This window comes from Mixophyes fleayi, chromosome 5 (assembly GCF_038048845.1).
Source record: "Mixophyes fleayi isolate aMixFle1 chromosome 5, aMixFle1.hap1, whole genome shotgun sequence".
Lineage (NCBI taxonomy): Eukaryota > Metazoa > Chordata > Amphibia > Anura > Limnodynastidae > Mixophyes > Mixophyes fleayi.
The window spans coordinates 45,237,116-45,251,396 of NC_134406.1; the positions used below are offsets into that span (position 1 = coordinate 45,237,116).

General features: G+C 36.9%; 1 protein-coding gene across 4 annotated transcripts in view; it reads right to left on the reverse strand.

Annotated features, from left to right (window-relative positions):
- Positions 1-1,376: 1,376 nt before the first annotated feature.
- Positions 1,377-14,281, reverse strand: part of RBM33 (RNA binding motif protein 33) — a 90,060-nt gene continuing 77,155 nt past the window's right edge. For 2 of the 4 annotated variants that reach the window (XM_075212125.1, XM_075212124.1), the window contains exons 18-19: positions 4,110-4,198; positions 1,377-2,957 (exon numbers count right to left, since the gene is read on the reverse strand). In XM_075212125.1, coding sequence (XP_075068226.1) covers positions 2,909-2,957; positions 4,110-4,198 — 138 coding nt within the window. In that variant the 3' untranslated portion in view covers positions 1,377-2,908. Of the gene's footprint in view, positions 2,958-4,109; positions 4,199-8,928; positions 8,981-12,557; positions 13,195-14,281 lie in introns of those variants that run through there. The other 2 variants (XM_075212128.1, XM_075212127.1) reach the window with 2 other exon arrangements.

A 14,281-nucleotide genomic window follows, 5' to 3' on the forward strand; every position in this document is an offset into this window, starting at 1 on the left:
GAACACAAACATTTATGAAACTGAATAAAAGTTTGCTCAGAAAATTAAAGTCCAAAAGGTAAAGTTGCATTTGTGGAACAATATCTGTTTTTAAAAGTCGTCTTTTGAATATGTACAAAAAGAAAATTGTAAATCTGGATTTCAGTTCAAAGGCATGATGAGAGAATACAGATAATGGTTGCTCTACATCTTCGAGGAACATCTGCTTTAATAGCTCATCGTGAACCTGAGTAAAGAAAATAACTAAAGCCTTTTTACTCTAAATGGATATAGTTTGGAATATTATAGCAGCCTAATTGCACTGTTAAAGACAGAGGGTGATATGTAGAAAGTATATTATGGGGACGTATGATCAGCAACATAGCGTAGCTTGGTTATTCCCAAACTGAATCCTTGGGTCAAACCATAATACAGGATTTGGTATCGCCTTTACTAGATTAACAATATGCAACCATCAAAGATTGAACCACTGGTTATACCACAACAGATTAGAGATGGACTGAACACTCACATACTTACAGCTTTTGAAGATTACATTTAAAAAAAAAAATAACACTGATTTAAGTTAACACCGACACATTGTGTTATAAGCATATCGCAATCTGTAAGCTACATTTTCCATATAAAGGGTTTCATCATGGTTTCTTTGTAATTGTTCAGACTAATAGGAGCCTTAACACCTGCCACCATGAGCAGAAAACCGCATTGAAAAAAAAATAAAAAAATGAAGCCTTTAGTAACGCATCAACTACATGTTCTGGAACACCGCATGTAAGCTTGTACAGGAACTAAAAGCAGGGGAAGGTGGTAAACTAAATGGTTTTGTAGCTAGATGTAGTTAATGAAAAAAACTATCATTCTGCAAGGATGCTCCTGTGTGTCTTTCACACAATAGTCCGGATTAATGTTTTAACAGTACTCCAGAAAAACAGAAGACCCACTGATTGGAAGAGGGCTATAGCAGGGATATAATTAAACTGGACTGGTCACCTATATACATTGCAAGAAGCCAGTTTGGGGGCTGAAAACATTGCTGGGTATGCAGCCTATCAATTCAGGTTGAATATTAGTTCAATCAATAAAACGGCTGCTTGCACAGAGTAGGTGACTAGTCCGCTGAAATTATTATTGGACTCCTCTCCAAGCTGTTATTGACCTACAAGTAATGTGATCTTTTCGATTTGAAAAAATAAGATGTAGACAAGAAATAGTTTGAGGGTAGATTATTTTAGGTACTGATCCTGACATATTTATAATCTAAATCACATGGCGGATCTTCAATTGAAGGCGCTCCTAAGCTAACCAATAAAGCTGTTCTCTAAAACTAGGAAGATTTGTAGGAAATATTGCCTTAAATATTTGCCTTAAATATATCATCAAGTTCAAAAACAGAGGTGGTTTAATGAGTGGGGATTTTGGACCAAGACATTTGGTCTATACAATACAAATCAAGTATTTTACAACAAAATGATAAAAACAGTTTCTTCCGTGTGTTCAATCTCAAATATAAAGGCTACTAATGCGTCACTTATACTAATGAAAACAGACTGCGTCAGACATTTAGAAACAGCTTATCTTCACAATATTTACTGAGCCTGAACCAATGTCTCACACGATAACCTCACTGGGCACCAAATGTATACACACCAAATTTGAAATTTAGATAAATTGTAACAGCTTGATATCTAACATACATTGCACACATCAGCAGTCATGGAAGACCAGCACCCTATGTTTTAAATTGAAATAGTAGCAAATATAAAAATAATATATGCACACTATAACCAAGAGACTCAATCTTACATCTGCCTCCTGAGGCAGACATACTATTCATTACTAAGGGGACCTCAGGCTGATGTACAAAGCAATTGTATAAAACCATTAAGTCTGCAATTACCAATGAGTAATGTTATTAGCATAGGTATTATAATGGTAGCAACAAGTCACTATGTGCAGGAGAATTTCTACTATGGGGACTGTGCCTCTAAGCTACAGTTAGTAAAAGCCGCTTAAATAAGTCACAGCTATAGCAGGCTGGCATTAAGAATCCAATGCAATGACTATTTATGATGTGTAACTGTGGATTACCTGAAAACCGTGTAACTGGAAGACTATTGTTCCACTGTCCATCATGGATTCTTTGTCTACTTTCTAAAAGGAAGGTTTTAGAAATCCCATTAACAAAATATGTTACGCAATTTTTAAATAAATAGTATTTGTCCTGGTGATACAGCCAAAGCCAATGGTTAAAAAGGTAGGATTTCCTAACTTACACCCGTCTAACTAGCCATAAGTCCAGGCTAACAGGTATTGTGTATACAGATATTATTGTGTAGCCATTACTAATAACACACTTTTTTCTTTACAACATGTGGCTTGATTGACCGCAACATTTTGTATATTGTAATGGTATATTACTACATATTACTTTGAAAGTAAGATTAATGGGCTAGTTCCTATTAAAAGGACATGAATGCTAGTAAAAGGTCCAGAATGAATTATTAGCAGAGCTTAAATTTATCAAAGTGTGATGTTCTAGATGGCGCGAAACTGAAAGTAAAATATAGTTGTAAACCTAACATGGCCTGAAGATAAGAGAAACCATTATCATGTATTCTTTTCTCTGTCTTTTTTTCCCCTCCAAATCGATGAGTCTTTTTCACGCAGAGACAGATTTACATGCAAGGGTCACAATTCAGAAGGAACACAGTAAGAATAAGCAAAGATCCACATAGGAACATCTAATGAGCAAAGCTCAACTTTTTTCACTCTACATAAGTTTGTTCCTCCTTTTGTTTGTCCGTTGCTTTCTTAAGTCAAGAAATCCAAATACAAAGTGAGAGACTGCAGTGTGTAGAGGTCTCTTTCCAGCAGTGTTTCAGTCGATGCTCAATGGAACCAGCTCGAATCATTCAGTAACCAGTGATACGTTGATGTGTGACAAATCTATCATATGCCTGAAATAGTTTATAAGAAGTTGTTAACAGGTAGAATTTATTCTCTGGCTTTAGTCCAATTACCCATTAAAGAAACTCTAAGCTCACATTTTATTTCCTTAATTGTTCCTACTAGAGAGTGAAATGCATATACTAAAAACAGAATTTTAAGCTATACCTGCCAAGGGGATATAAGCAAACTTGGTGATTTGTGACCTATATTTTGCCTGCCATCATATTTTTGGATGTTTGACTTGAGTTTCCCAAAGACACCAGACTCACACCTCTGGAACCAGGCCAAGCCCCACAAGCAGTTGTATTGGTTTGATGATTCGTAGACCTTGAAGGTTGACAGAAGGCCTGATAGTAGATAGGGGGATTCTGGGACAGGAAAATCAATAGCTCTTTATAGAAGCTTATTAAAAAAATGCCAGCAAACACAAGGATACTGGTTCAATAAAAATATAATTATACATTCATCTGTTTCATTGTTACTTTAACCACTAAAGACATTTAGGGGTAAAGTGGAGATGTTTCCCACAGCAACCAATCAGATTCTAGCTATTTTATAGAATGTACTAAAAAAATGATAACTAGAATTTGATTGCTTGCTATAAACATCTCCACTTTTCAAACCCGCCGGAAACTCAATTCAATTTCTGTAAGTTAACTATATAAAGAAAACAAAAAATACCTGATCGAGTGTTTCTATATTGCATTTGCTTGTGCACATGGGCCATTCTCTTTTACATTGCTAGTTGAGTGATCAGAGAGAACACTGGATGGACATGGACAGCATTATTTTGAGTCCGTTACCTCTATGAACACCTGTGTGCGCTGTTGGCACTTTCTTCATAGGGTTTGATGGACCCTATCTACAGTGCGGATTGATCAGAGTTCTCCAAGCTATGAATAAAGTTAAGACGAAGCATAGCATGGGCACAGGGAAGAGCCATGGCTGGAACTACACACTTGCAGCACAGGGATAACTTATTTTAGGCTAAAAAAAAAATTTGTTTTTTTTGGAGGTGGGGTAGTCTTTGTGTGCTATAAATAAGCATTTTATATAACCAGTTATCAAAATACTAAACCAAGCCCATAAAAACAAAACCAATAAATACAGAAATTGAGTTACAGTCATGTGATCAAGGAAGTCTAGTCCGTGAAATATACCTGTGGTACCTCTGCTGGAATTGCGAAGCATGGTGCGGGTTCTCAAATGTTGCTATGGCTTTTCTCTGGTGAGGGAACATCTGAAAACTCTGTGGGGGAAAAACAAACAAAACAAAAAATCACATGTGGAAACACTTTCTAACAAATTAATATTGATCTACAAATGATAAGTTTACATAAAATTGCTTTAAAGCTATATTATATTTTCCATGTGCTACACCTGTAGTATTATTAAAGTAATGCTTGCCACTCCTGTTGGAGCAATAATCCTTCTAAATAGACAATAATGGACTGCCTTCCTCTGTGACTTTGAAACACACAGTTCATTCCAGCTTCCAAACTCCCAGCTACTGGTACCCTAGGGAAGTGGTTCCCAAACTGTGCGCCTGGGCTCCCTGGGGTGCCTCGGCAATCTCACAGGGGTATCTCGGCCAGGGTCAGTCGTAAGCAAGGCGGGAGACTACTTGGTAATTATTTTGGCTTAGGGGTACCTTGAAAAATGTATGGAGACCCAAGGGTGCCTTGAACTGAAAAAGTTTGGGATCCACTGCCCTAGGGGTTCCTCTATTGGCTATAGGTGGGGAGGAGAAGACCTTTTGGACAACCTAGCCTCTAAGAACACTGAAGACTATAGGTATAATACATCTTGAGGAGAATAAGTAGATATTTCAGAGATTAGAAGATCACAAAACACAATGTACAAGTTGGTTTAAAAGAGACAACATTCTCAAAAATATTTTTAAGCTTAAGGAACCTTAAGATATTTGTAACACTTAAGATGTACATCAGACTTCTTGACAATAACCCTATTAAAACACCTAATCTAAAAATGTAAGATGTGTTGGAGATACTAATGGCATTAACTAAATTAAAATTATGGAAGCTTTTACCTATATATAAATATACATTTATTTCAGAAGTAAATATAGTATATTATGAAATCATTTTAGGCTTTAGCGGCTCAAACCTGGGCAAATGGATGAATATGACCTACATGAAGTCCATTACAGTTCCCACGGATGCATATGGAACAATTTGCCATGTTATGCAGTTTATGCTGCTGTGCAAATCAGAGTGTTGTCATAGGTATCTATAACCATAAAGTAAAATGATCTGTATGTGGCTAAGAATGCACTTGCCAGACCTCATGCTACATCATCCATCCTTAATTCTGACACATTTCGGGAATGTTAGCAAACATTTACAATTAAATAACTGAAGACTGCAATGTATTCCATTGCAGAATGTTTTCTAGCATTTTTGATTTATTTTAATACCATGCAAATGCTTTATCATATTTCGGTTACTCATTGACTAAGCTACTTTAACAGTCACGCAAAGACTATATTAAGGTTACATCTACAAAAATGGTTATGTTGCTGATAATTAAGATGTCATGCAGCCGAGGGGAACCTATTTCAGCAGCCATCACAGGCAACTACAGTCCTACAATCGGGTTACTGTCAGGAAGTCTGGTGTGCATTGAAAAAACCCTGACTAAATTATACTTCCAACCTCAAACTGCATTAGGTCTCAGCTGCTGAAACATTTTCGATTTATAAATGAGAAAGTTATTACATGCTCTTCTATGTACATTGTAGGTAATAGCAACTTCAACATAACATTTCTCAAATGGCAAAACCAATATAAAGTTGTGGGGTTTAGAGATATCTGCTTTGTACTTCATTTTAGAACTCTGTATAGCTTTTTCTACCTCTGCTAATGGCTTGCAAAACCTAAAAAAAATGCACACAGGTAAACTAGTACTGTATACACAGGATGTGGTCTAAATGCAACCACTCTCTAAATAACTTTATATAGAACAAAGCATTCACAGTGCCGCTACCGTGACGTACACTGTGCCGAAAACATCAAGCAGCTATGTCAATAACCAGCAAAGCACTTAACACAAAGAAAAATCATTTGCAATTTCCACACCGATACCCGATAAACAGATTGTGTTTTCAGAATGAAAAGACGTCATAGGAGTTAAAAGGTTTTAACTGTTAAATCTTAATGAGGCTAAAATTTTTTAATTCTCACAACAATCAACTTCATCTATGCTACATGTGACTCACCAACTGTTGTAGAAATACAAGTCTTAGAATGCCATGACATACCGGGACATATAGTTCTTTAACAATTGGTTAGCCACAGATTGCTTGCCCATGCCCTTTAAAAGACAGGTAAGATATCGGTGTCATCTTAATTTGTTATTAAAATAGTGAAACTCTTCTTGATAAAACATACCCCAAACAGGAGGAGCACCCCAATACCTGGAGACTCAGCTTACACTGCAGACTAAGCCATCTATAGCTCTGCAATACAGCTCAATGGAAGAGATATGGGAAACACCTCAATGTGCCTGTTATGCCTCAAGCACATCTGCAGGAATAAACAGCATTCCTCACAGTCCAGCACACAGCTTCAGGGAACAAGGGCTCCTATTTGCTCTCTGGGGGATATTTTATTGGGTAAGGGTCATTTTAGTGCAACAGTCCTTCAAAAGATAGTAGAAGACTGGACCAGAAATATATAAACTGTTTAGGAGAGAAATACAATGATATACTGTATGAATACAATGACCCCCACCACAGCAATAATGGAGCATACAAGGTTAAAAAAAGAAAAAAAAACCCATGACATTATGGAGCCCTACGCTCTTCCCATACTGTTACATAATGCCAGTAACAACCATAGAGAACAGAGTTTGACTGCTGATCCTGACTGACAGCAGTGTTATTACAACGCATGGGAGGAATCCGTAATTAGACATCCTGGTGGTGTCTACAAGTGTTACTGGGAACATTAAAAAATCTAAGCTCGCTATATCTAAACAAGAGTTAAAGGTAGGAATCCAAGTTGTACTGTTCCTAATAGTGTTTTTTTTTTTTTAAACTGTACTTTAACCTTTAATTTAATAAGTCACATTTTAAAGCATACATCTATACTTAAACCTACTGAGGAGAAAGTCATTCTGATATATGAATTGAATAGGCAAGCTTAACTCCTAAAAATGGTTTTAAAAAATTCAAAGTAGCTCAGCGTTAAGATTTTAGAATGCAAAGGTGTAAACACTACAATTAAAGTTAATGTAATCTATGTTTATTAGACTTTGCACTACGCTACAAGTTCTTTCATGAGCATTATATAACATACAGTTGAAGACAAAAAATACTGGCACCCTTGCACTTTTTTCAAATAGCTAAATTTTCTCTAAACAGAAGCTGAAATTAACAGTATTTGGTCTCCACGATTCTCTGTTAAATTAAAGAACCTTTGTTTTCTATTCTGAATGCTGTATATCCTAAATCAGAAAATAAGAAATGGCATTGACAAAATGGACACCCTATTTGGTAGCATAGCCTTTGGTCAAAAATAAAATAAAATAAAATGCAATCAACCGCTTCCTATCGCCATGGTTGAGCTTCCGGCATCTCTCTCCTGGCAGTTTGAGCCACTCTTCTTGTGCAAACTGCCCCAGCTCTCCCAGTTGTGAAGGTTGCCTTCTCCCAACTACTTTGTTTTCAGGTCTCTCCACAGGTGATCAGTGTGTTTTAAATCTGGACTCATTGCTGGCCAGTTTAGAACAATCCAGCACCTTGTCTAGAACCATTCCTGGCTGCTTTCTGAAGTGTTTGAAGTCATTGTCCTGCTGAAGACCAATCACCTTCGACAGTTACCCAAGCTTTCTGACACAGGGTTCAACACTGTGCTCCAAAATGGCCTGGTAATCTACAGACTTTACAATACCATGCATACATTCAAGGCATCCAATGCAGCTTAGCAACCACAAAACATCACTGAACACCCTCCATGTATGACTGTAGGGAAGTTATCCCTTTCTTTGAAAGCTTCATTTAGATGTCTGTAAACATAGGGATGATGTGCGTTACCAAAAAGCTAGAGATTTGGTCTCATCTGTCCACATGACATTCTCCCAGAACAAATTTGGCTTGTTCAGGTGTTCTGGCAAGCTCCCGTCGGGCTTTCTTATGTCTCAGTAGTGGGGCCCTTCTACCATATAACCCACCATCACTGAGCTGGTTGCAGATAGTGCGAGTTGAAACTGTTGTACTTTGCCTGAAAGTCAGCTAGAATTCATTTGGCAGTTGACCAAGGTGATTTCTCCACCACTAACAATCCTGCGCTGCAGTTTTTGATGGTTTGATTGAAATCTCCAGGGAGGTAGGCTTCCGTGCCATGGGCCTTAAGTATCCTAACATTACATATGGTGAAAAGGGGAAAATCAAAATATGTGGAGATTGATTTGAAGCCTTGAGATCGCTCATGCTTGGCTACAATCTTCTATCTGACCTCCTGAGACAATTCCCTGGTTCCTTTCTTTTCTCCATGCTCATTCCAGAACACACGGACACAAAAACAGCAGAATTAGCCCTTTTCTCTATTGAAGCTTGTATATTGAGTGATTTTTTTATACTGAAAGTGAGATTAATCACCCGCTTGAAATCTAATTATCTCTAACTACTTCTAAAAGGTGTCAACATTTTTGCCCACCTCATTTATAGATTTCTGTGTAGAACAAGCTATGACTTGGAAAACTATTCTGCTTTTTGGGTTTTATTCCACTGCAAACCAGAAAAATACATTTTAGTTTCAACAACTGTCTGGAAGAAATGGTGGATATTAAAAAAAAAACTGCAAGGGCGCCAATATTTTTGGCCACGACTGTGCTTATTTGTTCTGTGCTGGAGGTCGTGGAACAGTAAACAAGTCTCTTTTTCTACACTTAATACTGTATTTAAACAAATTGTGTTCAAATTAAGCTCTATAAAATGTAACAAAAGAAATTAAATACCATTTTTTGATGCTTTCTCTACTGCGCTGTAATCCGCTGGGTGATTTGCCAACTAAAATGTTATAAAAACAAATCATGTACTTATAAGTATGAAATTAATAAAAATCACATTCTTTACCAACTATAGGTTTAATATTGAGATATTACTATTTATATATACCTCAATGTGCATTTTTGGGAGAGGATATTAGTAGCCATTTTATTTTGTGTTGGAGCTGTTTCCCATCTGTTAGTCTACTAAATGAACCTGCATCTGACACTAAAGGACCAGAGGGCCCCAAAACACTATGCTGGAACAGTGGTATGCACATCAATAAGGACGGACACCCCCACATGTGGTTGAACCTTGGAGTCTTTATTCCATACTTTTATCTATTCCAACTTTCTGGTTACGTTCAGTGGCCTTTTATATCCACACACTTTAAATATAAAATGTAAATAAAATAAGTACACAGTTTAATTTGTAAAAAGTGTGTGAGTTTATACATATTTATTATATGGGGGGGGGGGGGGGGGGGGAGTATTTGATAAGAAAAAGGTTAAAGTATTTAGTACAGAACATCACAGAAAATCCAATGTATTCCCCCTTACATTGCCTAGTGAGTTATAAGGACCAATTAATAACCACATATATAAATATCAGCAAACTCGTTTGATAGATTTTCCATCATATATTCCTTTAATTGAAATTAGGCTTGCTTGCCAAGATGCATCTAAATCTAATGAGCAGCTAAGTTGCTCTGGCATGAAGCATTTCCCTGCACACTGCCACATAGGGCATAGGTGTGCCCCATAATGTATATACTCACAGCAGGAGCCATGTTGTGAGCTGCACCAATCAGTGACCTCATTGAGCCACATGCCTCTGTGAGGTCACCAGTAGCTGAAACACTAATTGTGTACAAACAATTTCTGCCTCCCCTGTGTGCAGCTGTAATACGTACAATATAAAAGACTCTACTGAGAATGGTCTGATTAAACTGTAATTTTTAGTCCACAATTTACAATATTTAACATGGTCCCTTCCAACATATAACATTTGTAGCTTTAACATTAAGTATAACACTATTCATAGCATTAAATACTTATAACATTACATATTAGCATGGAACATTGTGTCTACATGTTCGAAACCGTATAACTACTGTCCAATGGCCACTGATAATTGGCACCAAATTATACGTAAAACTACTAGAATTTCTGCAGTATCTGTTGCCTCCTCCGATTTTCATAAAGACATTAAAGGGAAAAAAAATCTCACAAAAATTAGAAACCAATTTCTACAACAAAATAAAAGCAATGGTGTATTTTTTATATGCTACATGATCTGAAAATGCTAATTCATAATGACACGTATACAAGGACTTTCAGATGCATGTATTTAACCATACCTCCCAACTGTCCTACCATACGATTATCAGGCCTTTTGTCTCTATTTTCGGACAGCTTGGAGAGAAGTCCCACTGAGCAATGACCATGCTGACCAGCACCAGGTGTGTGCGAGCACTAAAGGTATGTTTTTAGGAGAGTGTAAGGTGGCTGGGATTGGCCCAGCAACCCTAATATGACATGACCACTCCCCTTTCTCAGGAATGCACACGTGCGGTCTCTTATTTTAAATCATAAATATTAGGAGGGTACGATTTAACTCATGTTCAGCTGAGTCGTTACAAAATCCAACATGCAAATTCAAAATATACAGATCATTGATCCCTATGCGATTAGAGCAGAATACATTAGAATATAGGGAAACAGGTAAGCAGCAACATTGTGTAGCCACAATTTTCCCATATGTAAGCAATGTGCTCCAAAATGAAAAAAAATTCAGGTAGGATGGAAATCGTCAGCAGTGACCTATATGGAAATGGAGGCACACAGGGTTTTTTTGGGGAGGTTTATATATCATATTAATAAAAGAGTTTGCAAAACAGTTGTGTGTTTTATGATCTCTAGAAAACAACATTATAATGAATAAACTACAGTAGAGCAAAATACTGGTCTGGGCTTTAATACACCCCTTCTGATCAAGATTGCTAATTCACATGCATGGTAATATCAGCCAAATAAATCTAAAACAGGAGTCTGTTTAAAAGTGGTTTTACCATCAGAAGAGAAAAGTATATATATATTTTTTTAGAATCAATTTGAGAGATGAGCTAAAAAAAAAAGGTAGAATTCCTCAGTAACCAATATTTGAAAGAACTGAATCATAAATGGAAAAAAAAAAATCATGGAATTATACTACTAAAGATGTGTGTGAGGAGACTCCACAGGATGTTAGGGCAGAAGAACATTAGTGGTTTAATTACTGTAATGCCCTGAATTGCACACACACGCACATCACGCGGGGCTCTAAAAGGAGCTCGCTTTAAGTTTAAAGCCCCCCATAAAGTTTCCATATCAATAATAGTGCTAGGTTCATTATTTGTTCATCAGGAAGTGCTAACATCTCTATAACAGCAGGCATTTGTCATTTCATTCTGGAACACTCAGGTTGGCATTAACAACATCAATTTAGAAAAATATAAATAAAGAAGCAATCGGAGCAGAGAAGCAATTGTTGCTGTTCAAGTCTATTTATTTCTGATTAATGAGAAGAAAAAAAGTGGTAATTGTCAGTGATTAAACTGATCAAATATCAGATCTTGTCGGTGACTAAATTATTGCTAATTAGATCAGGTGTATGAATCAAAGTGTGAAACAGGGTATACTTCCTTTATCACGTTATGTCGCTATAATTAGGCATTCCAGTTTTACATGGAAATTACAGATCCCCCCCCCCCCATTAAGTGGCTTTAATGGGGCTTTCAGTTAACTGAAAAAGCCCAAAATATCCACCATACCACCTACCATGCCAGCCCGGCTGGTGTGTCTCTATTAGCCAATCCTACGACTGATCTTGTACCCACCCCCAGAGCTAATGCTGCCAAGTATTCCTCTTGTGCTTTGCTTCTAACACCGCTATGTTAGGAGATACTGGTTGCTGCTCTGATGAGGCCTTCAGTACAGACAGAGCCTGCAGCACTGCACTCTGGTAGTGGCATCATTGAATGGTATGTAGGCCTCTCCCCTGGGAGCCTGTAAAGGGTAAAGTTATACACAGACGCCCCATATTAGAGGTAAATACGTCCTATATTAAGAGTGGTGATGTTATTTGTGACACGACTCATTTTAAAAATGTTCTGTTAAAGAACCTGTAAGTGAAAGTAAAACATTCATGCAAACAACCTTGTTCCCAATTCAACCTAGTATATTTCCAAAACAACATACGCTCTTACTGTAACTATAAAGGATATTATCTGAGGTTCATGACCTGAGGACGCAACACTTACATTTGGTCATGGAACTCCTTAGTGACTTCCAAAATCTACATTTTACAGAAGGGGGGGCATATTATTTCCATTACATTCTTTCTGTATTATGGAACTAGAAAGTGAGGTTCAGCAATAATAAGTAGCAGTAATAAAAAATAGAAAGAATAAACAAAATGAAAAAAAACTTGTTTATAATAATGAAAAACACCCGAGATTTGTTTTGCATGAACATTTATTATACAACTGAAACTGTTTACAACATGTTAAATATGTTGTATTATTAACTTTTGTTAAGTAAACATTACAGTAATACAAGAACCAGTTAAACAGTGTATATGCTTAATCATTCAGCAGAATATTACACATCAAAAGAAGCTACATGAGACAAATCAAATTTATCATCATTGGCCTAGCATAAAAAAAAAATAAAAAAAAATGAACACCGCTTCCAACAGGTTCATTATTCTGTAAATGGCTTAAGCATGTTAGCTGTTCTGTGTAGAAAGATAATGGCGTTTATAGTAAAACTATCAGTTTTGGCTACAATGACACCAGAATCTGTAAAAGGCAGCTGCTTTTACCATTGCAGTGATGGCGACAGCTATACAGTCAAATAACTAATCTCACCAGCCCGTGGAAAAAGAATTCTCTTACCTTGTATAGGTATGCCCAAAAACAAGTGGCATTTAGCAAAGGATGGCCTATTCCCTGGCTGTCTATAGGGAAAATTGCTCTGGGTTGTACTCTAGTAGATATCAAGAAACAATATTAAACAAAAAATGCAGAACAGTATAAAAAAATAGAAAAAAGAAAGAGTAATAGTTGAATGGTTAACTGTGCTTTATTTTTTTCCTTTCCAAAAGAAATCTAATAACTTATCCTCACAAAAACATTTGTCTTACAGGTGCAGGCTAAGTCTGGGGACTCTCCATATGCGTTAAGTTCATCATTCCTGTCAAAGTCACAAAAACAGATTGATCAATTGTAGGATTAAATAAAACAGATGTGCTATGTTTTACTATATTTTTCACCATTGGTGCGCAACACTCCTCCGTTAGCATTAAAGGAACATTTATAAAGGGGAAGTATGTGTTTTGAAATTTGTATCCGTCAGCAATTAAAGATTTAAAAAAAACAAGAGAAAAAAAAAATTAAAAATTAAAAAAAAGGTAGACAAGGTGATGGCAAGTTGAGGATAAATCAGAAAAGTGTAAGGATTAACAAACAGTAAACTAATGAAGCAATTGTGTAGTTAACCTCAACCAGGAAGAATGGGTAGTCCAAATCACAACAAGCAGAATGCGTGTGAAGATGCCAAAGAGAATGTGGCCGATAGGAACCGAACCCACCAACCTTGTGCTGCTTCCGTAAAGGTTTCTGTACATGTCAAAATTTTTGCCAGACAATTTGGCCATTTTATACCGAATTGGCTGCAAATCCCAGTGTTCACGTCCAAAAAGACAGTTGACTTTGATCAACATATAACTGGAATCTATCAGATCTCTTAGGCTGGACTTAAATGGAATCGGATGGATTTGATCGTGCACATGGAGTGCGACCACACTGATGATACCCGGTCCGAACCTTGGCCAAAGAGCTGGATCCTTCAGATGTGGTGACATGTGGGTATGTATGTGTATGGTTAACTCTAATGGATATGGTCACTCAGCCGGATTGCCCTATGTACAGGATATCTGATAATTTGCTACCAGTTATGCATGACTTAGGCTCTGACTGAATGATGTAAAATAAATGGTAAAATAAAAATAAACCGGAAACCCAGACAGATGGCAGCAAGAGAAGATCACAGCTCAAAGAATATCCAAGCTTGACAAGTGATACTTTTCTTTTTAAATAGGCACTGAAAAGAACTAAAGGCAGGTATTCTTGTTCCTGTGTAAAATAAGCGTATCTGGCTGGCTAAACTGGACACAATTATACGGATAAGAACTAGAATGTACAGCACACAGCTGTATAACTGCAGATTCCTCTCTCACTTGAGCCATGTGAGGGTTTGTGAAACTACAATTGGAATGGCT